Below are 12,927 nucleotides of genomic sequence, written 5' to 3'. Positions count from 1 at the left end.
GTCTACATTTTATAGGGTGTGGGGGAGAATGGAATGCTAAGGAGAAAAAGGAGGCAGAGAGGTAGGGCACTTTCAAAACAGTGGCTTAATTGTCATAACAAAAGATATACACTACAAACATATATATATATATATATATATATATATATATATATATATACAGCAACAGATATCTAAATGTCTATATCTAGCTGGATGGATAGCCATTTGGAAGACTACCCATACAAAATAAGTGCCATGAAATAACACTTGAGTTTCAAGGAGGCAGTGTTTATAACCAATGATCAGATCTATGAAGACAGGAGACGATCACTGTGAGAAGGCCAAAGGCCTGAAGATTATTCATGGGCATGAAGGCGTTTTTATTTTATGAACACAACTCAATATGTGGATTATAGTTTACCAAAGTTCTTTGATCATTGTTTCATTTGATCCTCAGTAAAAAAAAAGATCTCAAAAGACAGGCAGGACAGCTATACAGACGCTATTTTCAGTAACATGCTGGGGAAGTAGAAGTAACAAGCCTAGATTATGCTTTCAGAAAGTTTAGTGATCTCTCATTACAAATTTCATCTGTAATAATAGATATCTACTATTTATGTAGAGATTCTTCATGTCCAACCATAATATGAGCAAACAGTTCCAGGGAACAATAGTAACTTAAAAACAGACCTCCCTAGAGCTTCTCATGTTTCTTTTCTAAATCGAGTATTTGATTCCAATAGCACTAGAATCTGGGAAGATTTTTTAAAATGCTACTTGGAAATAAAGGCTTTTAACTTGGACAATTTTAAATGGTAACAATTCGTTCCCCCCTCCTTATTTGGTCAGACTGCCAAGCTAAGTTTAATGTAACTTGTAGATGCCAGCAATAGTCACCATCTGCTATTAGCTCCTAACATCTCTACCACATTCTGATGGATCAAATGTAGGATCTTTTATTTGTCCACATAACAAGCGTTAACGGAAGTTCCTAGAACTGAGTAAATAGGAGGAGAGATACTGTTGGAAGGAAATACAATGATTTCTCAGGTTATTAAAATAGTAAAGAACTATCTGCAATCGTTGCCTATATCCATTAAAGCTCAGAATTGGAAACAGTTTTTCAAGTCCAGGATCCCTGAGATTCCTGCAAAATCAGGCTCATGAAATAAGAACATAGGGGGTTAAAATCTTTTGGAAGGTGTTTTCATTTTCCTAATACAACTCTATATACAGAATACAGTTTACCAACATTCTTTCATCATCCTTTCATTTGATTCTTGGAAACACCTTAAAAGGGAGGCAGCACCATTCTCTTCTGAGGCTTAGTGAGCATTAAGTGGATTATCAGCTAGTAAGTGGCAGAGCCAGGATGGGAATCCTGGGCTTCTGGATCTAGATTTTGTGCTCTTCTTTCTATGCAGCACAGCTTCCCTAATTTAGACCTGCTTTTCTTTCTTTCTTTTTTGCAAAAGACTCCCCTTCTCTATGCACGGGCACATTGCCACCAGAAGGACAACTGGCCTGTGCATATCTGGTCACCTTGTAGAGTCACAAAAACAAAACAAAACAAAGCAAAACAAAACTAAACTAAACAAATACAAAATAAAATAAGACTGAAATGTGTCAAAAACTTGTGGCATAGGTAACAAGTTTTCTAGACTGTCAGGAAGGAGAGAGGAAGACAATTTTCTGTGATAGCTGTTCTTCTTAAATACTTTCTGTAATTCGTCATTCAATCAAGAGTTATGATGCTTTTTTTTTTTTTGAGACTGAGTCTCACTGTATCACCAGGCTGGAGTGCAGTGGCACCATCTTGGCTCACTGCAATCTCTGTCTCCCAGGTTCAAGCGATTCTACTGCCTCAGCCTCCTGAGTAGCTGGAACTACAGGTGTGCGCCACAACGCCCAGCTAATGTTTGTATTTTTAGTAGAGATGGGGTTTCACCATATTGGTCAAGATGGTCTCGATCTCTTGACCTCGTGATCCACCCACCTCGGTCTCCCAAAGTGGTGGGATTACAGGTGTAGGCCACCGCACCCGGCTGAGTTACGTGCATTTTTAAACATTAAGTCAGTGGATACCTCTAGCGCTTTACTGATTCTTACAGGATTTTGAACTGTGACACTTTTGTTAAGGCTTAGCCATGGATGAGAGGTGAACCAGGGCTATCTACACAGTTTATAATATAGTTAAAGGAATTAAATGAGGGAAATGATGTATCAGGTAATTAGAGCTAAGGGGAAGAGTGGTAATGTGGCTTTATTAATAGTGATTTATTTTTACTTTTTATTTTTTCAGACAGTGTCTTGCTCTGACGCCAGACTGGAGTGCAATGGCCCAATCTTGGCTCACTGCAAGCTCCGCCTCCTGGGTTCAAGCGATTCCCCTGCCTCAGCCTCCTGAGTAACTGGGACTACAGGTGCCTGCCACTACACTCAGCTAATTTTTTTTTTTTGTATTTTAGTAGAGGTGGGTTTCACCATGTTGGCCAGGATGGTCTCAATCTCCTGACCTTGTGATCCGCCCGCCTCGGCCTCCCAAAGTGCTGGGATTATAGGCGTGAACCACCGCGCCCGGTTGATAGTGATTTTTAAAGACTGAGTTTTATGGTGGGGGGTTTCTTAATATTATTGATAGTATCAGTGACAGTTTCATATTTAATGTATAAAGAGATAAAGCACAAAAATGAGCTGAATAAGCTGAATGAAAGACTTAACACTTTCATACAGTGTCCTAATTGTCATAACACACACACACACACAGAGAGAGAGAAAGAGAGACGGAGAGTTAACATCTCTATCTAGCTGTATGGGTGGTTGTTTATTAGTTCAAGTAAAATATATGCTATATAAACATGGTGCTGAAGTATATGCACTTACATGTACAAAATACGATCTAAGACTCTTTTGGACCTATTGAACAATGCTAGATTGGTGAAATTCTACACCTGAAAGTTCTGATGATACTTTTTTCATAGATAGTATATAATAGTCATAGATTAATAACCTGAATGTCCAATCTCTTCCTTCTGGGAAGACAGCTCTTTATTGCTTTCTTTCTCATTCCCAGACACATGCACAGACACGTATATACACACTGATCATTACACAACTCAGTTTATAGAGCATTTAAAAGTATTCCACTATGCAAACTACTGTGAAATCACAGTGCTAGGTGCTACTGGAGAAAAGAAAAGCACAAATAAACCATGCACAATTCCAAACCTCCCTCCACTTTCTAAGCATGGCTTTGAAAGTTATTTTGAATCTTAGCTTTGACCTAGGTTTGAATCTTAGCTCTGATACATACCAACTCCATTATGTTGGGCAAGTTCCTTATTTTCTCTGTATTTAAGTTTTCTTATCTGTTAACTGGGAATAATAATATCTACCTTTATGGGGTAATAATTCACTGAAATGATGTGTGTAAAGCACTTTCAACAGTGATTGGCACAGAGTAAGCTATTATTGTTGTTATTACACTTATATTATTATTTTTGAATATCATATAGCCTAAAAGAGAATATAGACTTAAGCATATGTCTACCAGAAACAATCAACAGCATAATAAAAATGTTCTGTTAAAGGATTTTTTGTTTTAAACAAAAAATCATAGAACCTCCCCAAACCCCTAAATTTAGCTTTGGGAACAAAGGAATAAATCAAGAAGAGTTGATCATTTTTCCAGGTTTTGTAAATACTAACTTCTTTTGCTGCTAAATGAATAACGATGTCTTTAAGACATCAGTTAGGTGCAGCACAGAATTATATATGGAAAAGCAGTCTTGATTTTAAATTCAGCAAGTCAGCCGGCTTAGCAGAAAGAATTCCAGAACAGAATGAGGCAATGGAATGAATAGTCTCTAAAGTGTCTCCTTTATTTCTGAAATTCTGTGATTCTATGGTCAAGATACTTGATGAAGTTTCCAGAGAGATAAAAATAAGACAATGCAGAAAAGTATTACTAGTAGCATTTTCAAACGGTAGTTCTCTCCACAAACACCATTGCTTTTTTTGTGATTTTTTTTCAACTATCTTTTTAAAAGCTGGCCTTGGAGCAGAATTAATATTCACCTCATGAAGAAAGAGGAGTTATTTTGAATGAGTTGGGTCACTGAAGGAGGAAATCTATTAAACAAAGTCCTTGGGGAAGTGAATTATTTATTGATTCAGCTTGTGGTCTAAAGCTGAGGTGTGTGTTGGGGGAGAAGGGAAGCATTTTGCCATAGGATATTATAAGGGAATTAAAGGGAAAAGGTTAGGAAGGGCATACCTTAGAAATATGGTGGGTAAGCAGGGCTAACTATTGTATATTAATTGTGGCAGTATAGGGAGAACAAGACAGATATAATTTTTTAAAATTCTGATGTTTGGAAATTATTTAAAATAATGTTTAAAAGTGTTGACTAATGTCAATGAAAATCTGTTACTTTTTTCTTAGGCAGTTAACATGTATAAGAAACTCCTTTTATATATTTTGCTTTCTCATTAGTTCATTCATTAAAAATTGACAGATTATTTATTATGTACCAGCCATGACTAAGACAGACATTGTTCCAGCTCCTATGAAGGTTAAATCCTAGCGATGGAAATGTCCTGAGACAAAAGAGGAGATGGAAAAAAAAAAAAAAAAAAGGCCTAGGACCTAGAGTGAAAATCCATTCCCTGAATGATAAAAACTTGCTGTACAATCTGGAAATCTAAGATTCCCTACCATAACCCTTGATATCAATTTGATCACATGCAACTGATTTCAGTAGTAAAACAATAGCATTTCATAAAACATAATGCCGTCAAAAATAAATATAGATAAAACTCCAGAGGGGAGCAATTTCAATATGTTATCCTCTTATTCTCTTGAGAAAATGATTAATGTAGTGTAATTTGGTTATGATGAAACATTCTTTCCACCTCCCATGGTGGATTCTGGGGTGCATTAATAATTTAAATTACCCCCCAAATTAGACTCTGACTTCAGGATTTATAAAGAAAATATTTTCAGAAGAGGTCGTTACCTAAACAATTCCTTTAATCAACAGTCAGAGGACTGACTCAACTGATGGTGCCAAACGTTCTACACCAGGGCTGTGATGGGGTATCCCCTCCTTATCCCCATCATTCAAAAGTGTAAGAGGGTCAAGTGAATTTTTAAATGCAGATTTTTGATTTATACAGTTCTTTTTCATCTTGTGAAAAGTGGTTACTAGACTTAATCAAAATTCCTCTGTGCATCATTAACTAATTTTAGCTTCTTCCTTTTTTAGTTTTTATTTTTAGTGTTTGGAAGAGCCCAGTTTTAAATCTTCTGTGGATTTCACATTTTTCTACTGAAGCCTTGGGGGAAGCTACATTTAAAAGTAGGGAAATAGTAATTAAAAGTGATTAGGACAAGAAGTTTTGGTGCTATACAAATGTGGACTCAATTCTCCCCGTCACAAGCCGAACCAAGCAGCAGTTTTTGGTTTTGATTATAGCTTTACTTGCGATTTTAATAAACATGAACCAGTATTCAAACTTTTAATATCCTGCTGCTTAACTATTTCCAAAGAGCTATCCAGTTCTTTTAAACAGGCTTTGTTTTAAAATTTTAATTTGTTTGGCTCAGTCTCACCTTAGAAAGTTGTAGCCTTATGGTAAACTCTTTTATAAGTTGATTTCCAGAATCATAAGCAATTCTATTTTTGCCCCCTCCCAACTAAGTGTTTCCTCATGTTTCGAAACTGTTGGTGCTGACAGGTTTTCTGCCTTGTTTTATCTGGTTCCCACAGTAAGTATGAGAGACAAACACAAGAATGTGCCCAGTGTTGACTGGATGCATCAAGACTACAGTGATACTTACAACTCCTCTAGGAACCGGAGGCTGGGCAGGGGATTCGGGAGCAGCTGACTGATGTTGTTCATACTGAGGTCTCTGGAGGGGAAAATAGACAGCGTGTGAGGAGCAGCGAATGCCACCACAAGGAAATCCAGCTGTTCGATTCACACATTTCCAAACAATACAGTAAAATGAACTCATTCCTCTGCTTGACAAATGAATCGATATTCTACATCTTAAATATATTCCTTTTCTCCAACATTCCTGGCAACATCATGGGCTCTCTATCAAATTAGAGACTGTAGGAGGAACTTACATGAAATTCAAAATGATTTAGGCCATTCATGGGCATGGTTGTTATTCTTTACGTTTAAAATTATGTGAGTGGACAGCAAAGGAAACAGACATAACTCAACTTTAGACATAACTCAACTTTGTGTCTTGCTTTAAATTGTGTGACAAAGAGAAATGTCTTCATCGCGCAACTCTAGAAGTCCTGTTTTTCTCTGGGACTTTAAGCTTGTAAAAACAAATGTTTTGATTCAAAGAAACTTAAAAACAACAACAACAACAAAACAAGACAAAAAGCCTATTCCCTCCTTCTAACATGTTCCTTTTGCAGGTTCTCAGATTGCATTAAATAAGTGAAATGAACCATAAAACGAGGGTGTAAGGTGATCCTGCTCTGTAGCACACTTCCTGCTGGGCCTGCACAGTAGTTCCTGGCACAGGAAACAACAAGCCACTTTAGGCAGAACTCAATCAATTTTTGTTTTAAACGAAACTCCGTGTAATTACGTTTTATTCTTCCCCCCCCCCCCCCATTTCTTTAGTGTCTCTTACATAACCCCACAGCATCATGGGTATATGCCCTCTGTATCTCAGAGGCCAAAAGACTGACAGCTGGACAAATTCTAATCAAGACCAACTCAGATTTTATATAGTCAGCTAAAGGTCACTTAAGAAATGACTTGTTGCACGAACCTGAAGATTCAGAACTTATGGCATTGTATTCTCAGACCGGGCCTGCATTAAAATTTATCTTGAGAAAAGATCATGAAGTTCTTTTCAACCTGAATTATTGCTTTTATTAAAGTGAACACATGCATTGCACCTAATCAGCTGATTCCATTCGCAACATGTTGGTTCCTTTATCAAATATTAACTTTACATCAGTGACGCTAAGAATTGAGGAACCATTCACTCTTTGCCTTTAAAAAGTCACAATAATGTGCAAAAAACATAAAATATTTTATTAATTGTTTCAGAGTATGGTACCACCCCGAAATTGCTATTAATTTTATTATCTGTTAGTGAGCAATAAATAATGAAGCCAAGTAAATGCTATGTTCTTAAGCTAAAACTAGACAATGCCATAAGTATAGACTACAAATTTTTGCATTGTCCATACTCAGAAGTCTGGATTTTTCTGGCATTGTCCAGATAAAGAAGTCAAGTAATTGATAAACAATTTCATTTTTTTCCCAAATATTCCTGTGAAATAGCACAGCCACTAAGTTCACTGAACAGGCATGTTTTAAACTGATCAATGCAGTTTCTGGATTCCTCACATTGATTATAGAATCTCTGCAAAGACTTGATATTTCTCAGGAATATTCACTTTTTAAAATTTGATATCCTACTTATTTCCTAAAACGATCAAAGTGGTTTGATTTTGGGCCATGTCTATTGGTAACACAGATCAAACCAGTCTTGACATCAAGACATATGGTGTGGAGAGCATAGATTTTCTCTCATATTTTTCTATGTGATGTGGAAATCACTTTAGAACAAATGTTGATCTTGTCTATCTGCAGAAAGCTCTAAATAGAACATGGTCATTTACATATTAAGGTGATTCATAAGCACTCCACATTATTTTTAATATTTGTTACCCTATTTCAAGTACTTGGAAGTGAGGCTTATGTAAGCATTCACTGTCTGGTTGCCACCTGAACACTTCTTATTTGCGGAGGACACTAGGGCAGCAGAGAAAGTGCAGGCAAGCCTGAGAAGAGCCTCTTGGGTGGGAACTTAGACTTTCCCATTCACTAGCTGCATAATCTTGGGAAAACCAACCTCATTATGCAGCCTTCCTTATTTTTAAACAAGGGTGTCTCTATATGAATAGCTTGAAACCCTATGATTAGCCATTTCCAATCAGAGGGGGGTGACTTAATTCTTTTCTCAAAAAGGAAAGTACTTGGCTGGGCATGGTGGCTCATGCGTATAATCCCAGCACTTTGGGAGGCTGAGGCAGGTGGATTACCTGAGGTCAGGAGTTTGAGACCAGCCTGGCTAACATGGTGAGACCCCATCTCTACTAAAAATACAAAAATTAGCTGGGCATGGTGGTGGGCACCTGTAATCCTAAGCTACTTGGGAGGCTGAGGCAAGAGAATCACTTGAACCCAGGAGGCAGATGTTGCAGTGAGCTGAGGTTATACCATTGCACTCCAGCCTGGGCAGCAAGAGCGAAACTCCGTCTCCAACCAACCCCTTACCACCTGTTTTCTAATACAGGCTGTTTTCTTTTAAAAACCCTCTAGCAGTTTATATAAACTTGTAGCAGAAATAACTTTTTTTTTTTTTTTTTTTTTTGAGACGGAGTCTCGCTCTGTCGCCCAGGCTGGAGTGCAGTGGCCGGATCTCAGCTCACTGCAAGCTCCACCTCCTGGGTTCATGCCATTCTCCTGCCTCAGCCTCCCGAGTAGCTGGCACTATAGGCGCCCACCACCTCGCCTGCCTAGTTTTTTGTATTTTTTTTTAGTAGAGACGGGGTTTCACCGTGTTAGCCAGGATGGTCTCGATCTCCTGACCTTGTGATCTGCCCATGTCAGCCTCCCAAAGTGCTGGGATTACAAGCTTGAGCCACCGCGCCCGGCCGAAAATAACTTTTAATAGCAATGATCTAAAACCAAATGAAATGGGTCTCTAAAATAAAATTCAAAATGGGCAAGGTAAAAATTAATTTGCCTGCATTTGCTCTTTTCCCTTCTATGTGCACTTTTGCATTGATGTTAAAATGTAATTATGGTTCTCCAGCTTAGTGTATTCCAAACATGGTGAAAGATGAAATTTTTAAAATTTCTAATTTGCTGTGGACTTACACTACTATAAACTATAATAAAAATTGATTACTAAAAAGGTGAAATAAAAATACAAAGATACACAAAATACAAGGCTCAATATTTTATTATGTGATTTAACAGAAATAGTTAAATAACTACAAAAGTTTCCAGACTTTACTCTGAAATTCTTATCTGTTGTGGATCAGTAAAAACAGCAGTGGCCTGGGGTGGGTCCTTCTCTTTGGCAAGTGATGCTCCTCTTGCCTTCATATCAAGAATGGTGAGGCTTAAATTACTTTTAGCCTGCTCATCTTTGACTTAACAATGATAGAATCAGAGAATGTTTGGCTGCTAGAGAGGACTGAAACTCACCAGGTGAGAATGCTCATTATAGATGAGGAAAATGAGGCTCAGTGAGGTGAGGTGGCCTCTAAGTTTCAGTGCAATATTTAGGGGGAAAGCCCAGGCCTAGAATCTAGGTCTAGACCTTAGGGTTTTTGATTTTGTTTTGCTTTCTTTATTTTTGTGTACCACCTTTCTAATTTTTGCAAAATATCTTCATTCTGACCCTCAAATTATTTTTAAACTGTTCCTTTTATTTTTCTACAGCATTTGGTCTTTTTGACTCCTGCTACACATATAACCTTAGCAGAAAATGAGAGGTCTTAAAATAATTTCCAAGCCTGTGCATTATTTACACTTTAAGTTATTATTTTAAAATGCTCTGTTTTTTTTTAAACCACATCTTGCCCATGATTCAGTTTCATAAAAATCAATGAAGTCACATAATGAATTTCTTGATGTTTTGTCAAGATGTAGAAATTAATTTTGAAGAAGTGGTCACTATGTAAAAGGATTTTGTAAGAAATGGATGATTGATTTCTGCTGTGACAAGATGGTCAAATAAGTTAAACCATTCTGCTCTGTCTCTGATCCACCTCTTATCTATGCTATACTACTGATCACATCTAGAAATCTAGAATAGAGATTGCAAATTCCATGAGAGCAATTGTTATATATAGGAACCACCCCAGGAGCTTTAAAAAATGTTGATGTCTGGACTGGCACAGTGGCTCACACCTGTAATCCCAGCATTTTGGGAAGCTGAGGTGGGAGGATTGCTTAAGGCCAAGAATTTGAGACCAGCCTGGGCAATATAGGGAGACCTTGTCTCTACAAAAAAAAAAGAAAGAAAAAAGAAAAAAGAAAAAAAAATGAGCTAGATGTGGTGGTGTGTTCCTGTAGTCCCAGCTACTTAGGAGGCTGAGGTGGGAGGATCACCTGAGCCTGGCTGGTTGAGGCTGCAGTGAGCCATGATCCCACCACTGTATTTCAGTCTGGGCAACAGAGTGAGCCTCTGTCTTAAAAAATGCTGATGTCTAGGTTCTATCCCCAGGATTTTGGAGTTAATTGATCCACTGTGGGCACTGGAGTTTTTAAAAGCTTTTCGGGTGATTCGAATGCTCAGCCAGGACTGAAAACAACTGCCTGGAGTAACCCTAAGTTTTCAGGCCAGTTCTCTGACCCCTGCAACTCACTTGAAATTGAGGAAGCTTACGATGATGAAAGGTACTGTTTCTTATGAGTTCCTATGGGTTGCATCCCAGCAGACAGTATCTTTCCCTTAAAAATGTTTTTGTTACTTGCAGCTCTATTTCTTTTTCATTTGACAGATGTTAAATGAGCATTAACGTGGTCAGGTTTTATTCTAGGAACACAGTGGAGAATATATCTTAGTCATCTTTAACTTTTCCCTTTCCCACCATCCTACGTCCATAAGCCCCCGGTGTTAATTGCACTACAGAGTTCGCTGGATCTGGACCCTCTTCTTTCTTCTTGGCTGCCTTTGGTTAGGCCAAAGGCAGTACTGCTGAAAACCGTTCTGCTCTCCATGTTTACTGTGTCTCTTCATTCTGGGTCATCTTCTACACCATGGCCAGAGCAGTCACCCTGAGAAGTCTGTCTGCTCATCACTCTACACAGAGCCACTGCTAGCCAAAAAGAAATGCAGCCCCTCAGGTAGATGAATTAAAAGAGGACTCCCTCTCCTGAGGGGTTGAAGAATTAAAGAAAATATCCTTTTCCTCCTGAGGTAACAGCTACAGAGCAAGTAGGGTGAATGGCTTGGCAAGCAGAGCTCAGCCTAGAGTTTAGACCCCATGAAGGAGCCTCTGTGCAGGATACAACCTGTCCAACTGTAGCCATACAGCACAGTGCTATCTGAGAACTGCTGGCTCTTGCCTCTGGGAGGAAATGACGCCCAAACTCCATAGGCTCTTCACAATCTGGCTTAATGTGGGTTTCCATCTTGATCTCATGCCACTTTCCTCCATGCAATGTGTGATCTAGTTACATGGAAATTCTTACCGTTTCCCTTTGCATGTGTCTTTACACGTGTGGTTCTCTTCCCTGGAATGCATTATCCTCTCCATTTCCAAATTACCACTCCCCCATGTCTCTTCCAAGGCCATTCAAGATCTAGTTCAACAGACCCTTGTCATTCTGACACAACCTCTTATCTTTCCATCTTCATTGTTCTCTATTTCAACCTCCAGTCCTTTGATACTTCCTGTATCAAAATTCATCTTAGCCCCAAAACCTAGGCTGTTGATCTCCTAGATCACCATGTCACCAACACTCTCAACTCCCTAGCCCCTGTCTTTTGTTTTACTTTCCTGGAAAAACCTCAGCTCTGGAAAAACACCACAATTCCTTTATCTTCTCTGTTATTATCCCAGGATACTGAGTGCTACCAGAAAAAAAAAAAAAAAAACCCTCATAAATGTGCAGATCTGTGACTATAAATTCACGGTCTTTGTGTGTTTGTAACACCAGTGCCCAATTCTGTGCTTTGCTGTTGCTCAGCTTACTCCCATGGGAACTGCTGCCTTGAACCTCTTCATCAATGACCACCCCCATCATGCTCATGGGGCACCTGTCCTCTTACTTTATGGAAATAACTGGGATTCTTTGGGCCACCAAGGATATTCTTTGTCCCCTGCTTACCACACCTATACCTTCCTCCTTATTAGCCTTCCTTATGGATCCCTTCCCCTTTAGCATACTACAGCACATGACTGTGTGCTATGGACTGAATGTTTGTGTTCCCCCAAATTCATATGCTAAACCCTGAATCCCTAAGGTGGTGATATTCAGAGATGGTGCCTTTGGGAGGTAATTAGGTGATGAAAGGGGAGCCCCCATGATGAGATTAGTGTCCTTATAAGAGACATGAGAGAGCTCCGCTGTCTGCCATTTAAGGATACAATGTGTGTAAAGCAGACATGCTAACCACTATACTATAGAACCATGTTAAGGATACAGTGTGAAGTTGGCCAATTGAAAACTGAGGGAGCTGACCCCCAGAGGACACTGGATCTGCTGGTACCTTGATCTCGGACTTCCCAGCCTCTAGAACTGTGAGATATACGTTTTTGTTGTTTAAACCACCCAGTTTATGCTAATTTGTTGTAGCAGCCTGGACAAATGGCTATACTGCCTCTAAGAGCATGAGGTATAGAACTGTTCTGAAATAAAATGCTCTTGGGAGCAAACTCTCTTTGTGTTTTGCTCACCTTTCACAATGTTTGTTTTTGCTTGTAATTAAGTTTCCCTCTTCAGTTGATCCTATTTGTTTTCTTTCCTAGGGATTCCTCAAAGATTCTCATTCATTGAAAGGTGCCCTTCTACCCCCATGCCCAAGTGCCACTAACTGCTGCTTCTCCTCCTCTTTTTCCTTCTGCTCCCCCCTTCTTTTCTCCTTCTTCTCATTCTTATTCTAAAGTATCTTTCTTATCATTTCTAGGATTTGTTGTGAGGGAGATGACTAAAGTAGATACTTTGTTCATCATCTTAAAATTCAGCCATAGTTGAGATTTGGTATTTGAATCAGTGAATAAGGAAGCCCTTTCTTATAGTGTTACTATTTTAAAAAATTAAGAAAACAAAAAAAAAAAAATCAATGCTCTTTCTTTAATCTCACCACAGTGGAAGACAAATATTTACTTCTTTAGCAGCACAGTGTAATTCCTATTTCTTCTAAGTACAATCATTTTA

At 38.6% G+C, this 12,927-nt stretch overlaps 1 protein-coding gene across 1 annotated transcript in view; it reads right to left on the bottom strand.

Moving 5' to 3' along the window:
- Positions 1-12,927, bottom strand: part of LGR5 (leucine rich repeat containing G protein-coupled receptor 5) — a 147,552-nt gene that overhangs the window by 74,840 nt on the left and 59,785 nt on the right. Inside the window, exon 2 of the mRNA XM_009181214.4 lies at positions 5,825-5,896. Coding sequence (XP_009179478.2) covers positions 5,825-5,896 — 72 coding nt within the window. The remainder of the gene's footprint in view (positions 1-5,824; positions 5,897-12,927) is intronic.

The sequence above is a fragment of the Papio anubis genome, chromosome 9, assembly GCF_008728515.1.
Source record: "Papio anubis isolate 15944 chromosome 9, Panubis1.0, whole genome shotgun sequence".
In the NCBI taxonomy this organism is placed as follows: Eukaryota; Metazoa; Chordata; class Mammalia; order Primates; family Cercopithecidae; genus Papio; species Papio anubis.
Note: the sequence above shows the minus strand (reverse complement) of the source record. Positions and strands in the feature narration are given on the sequence as shown.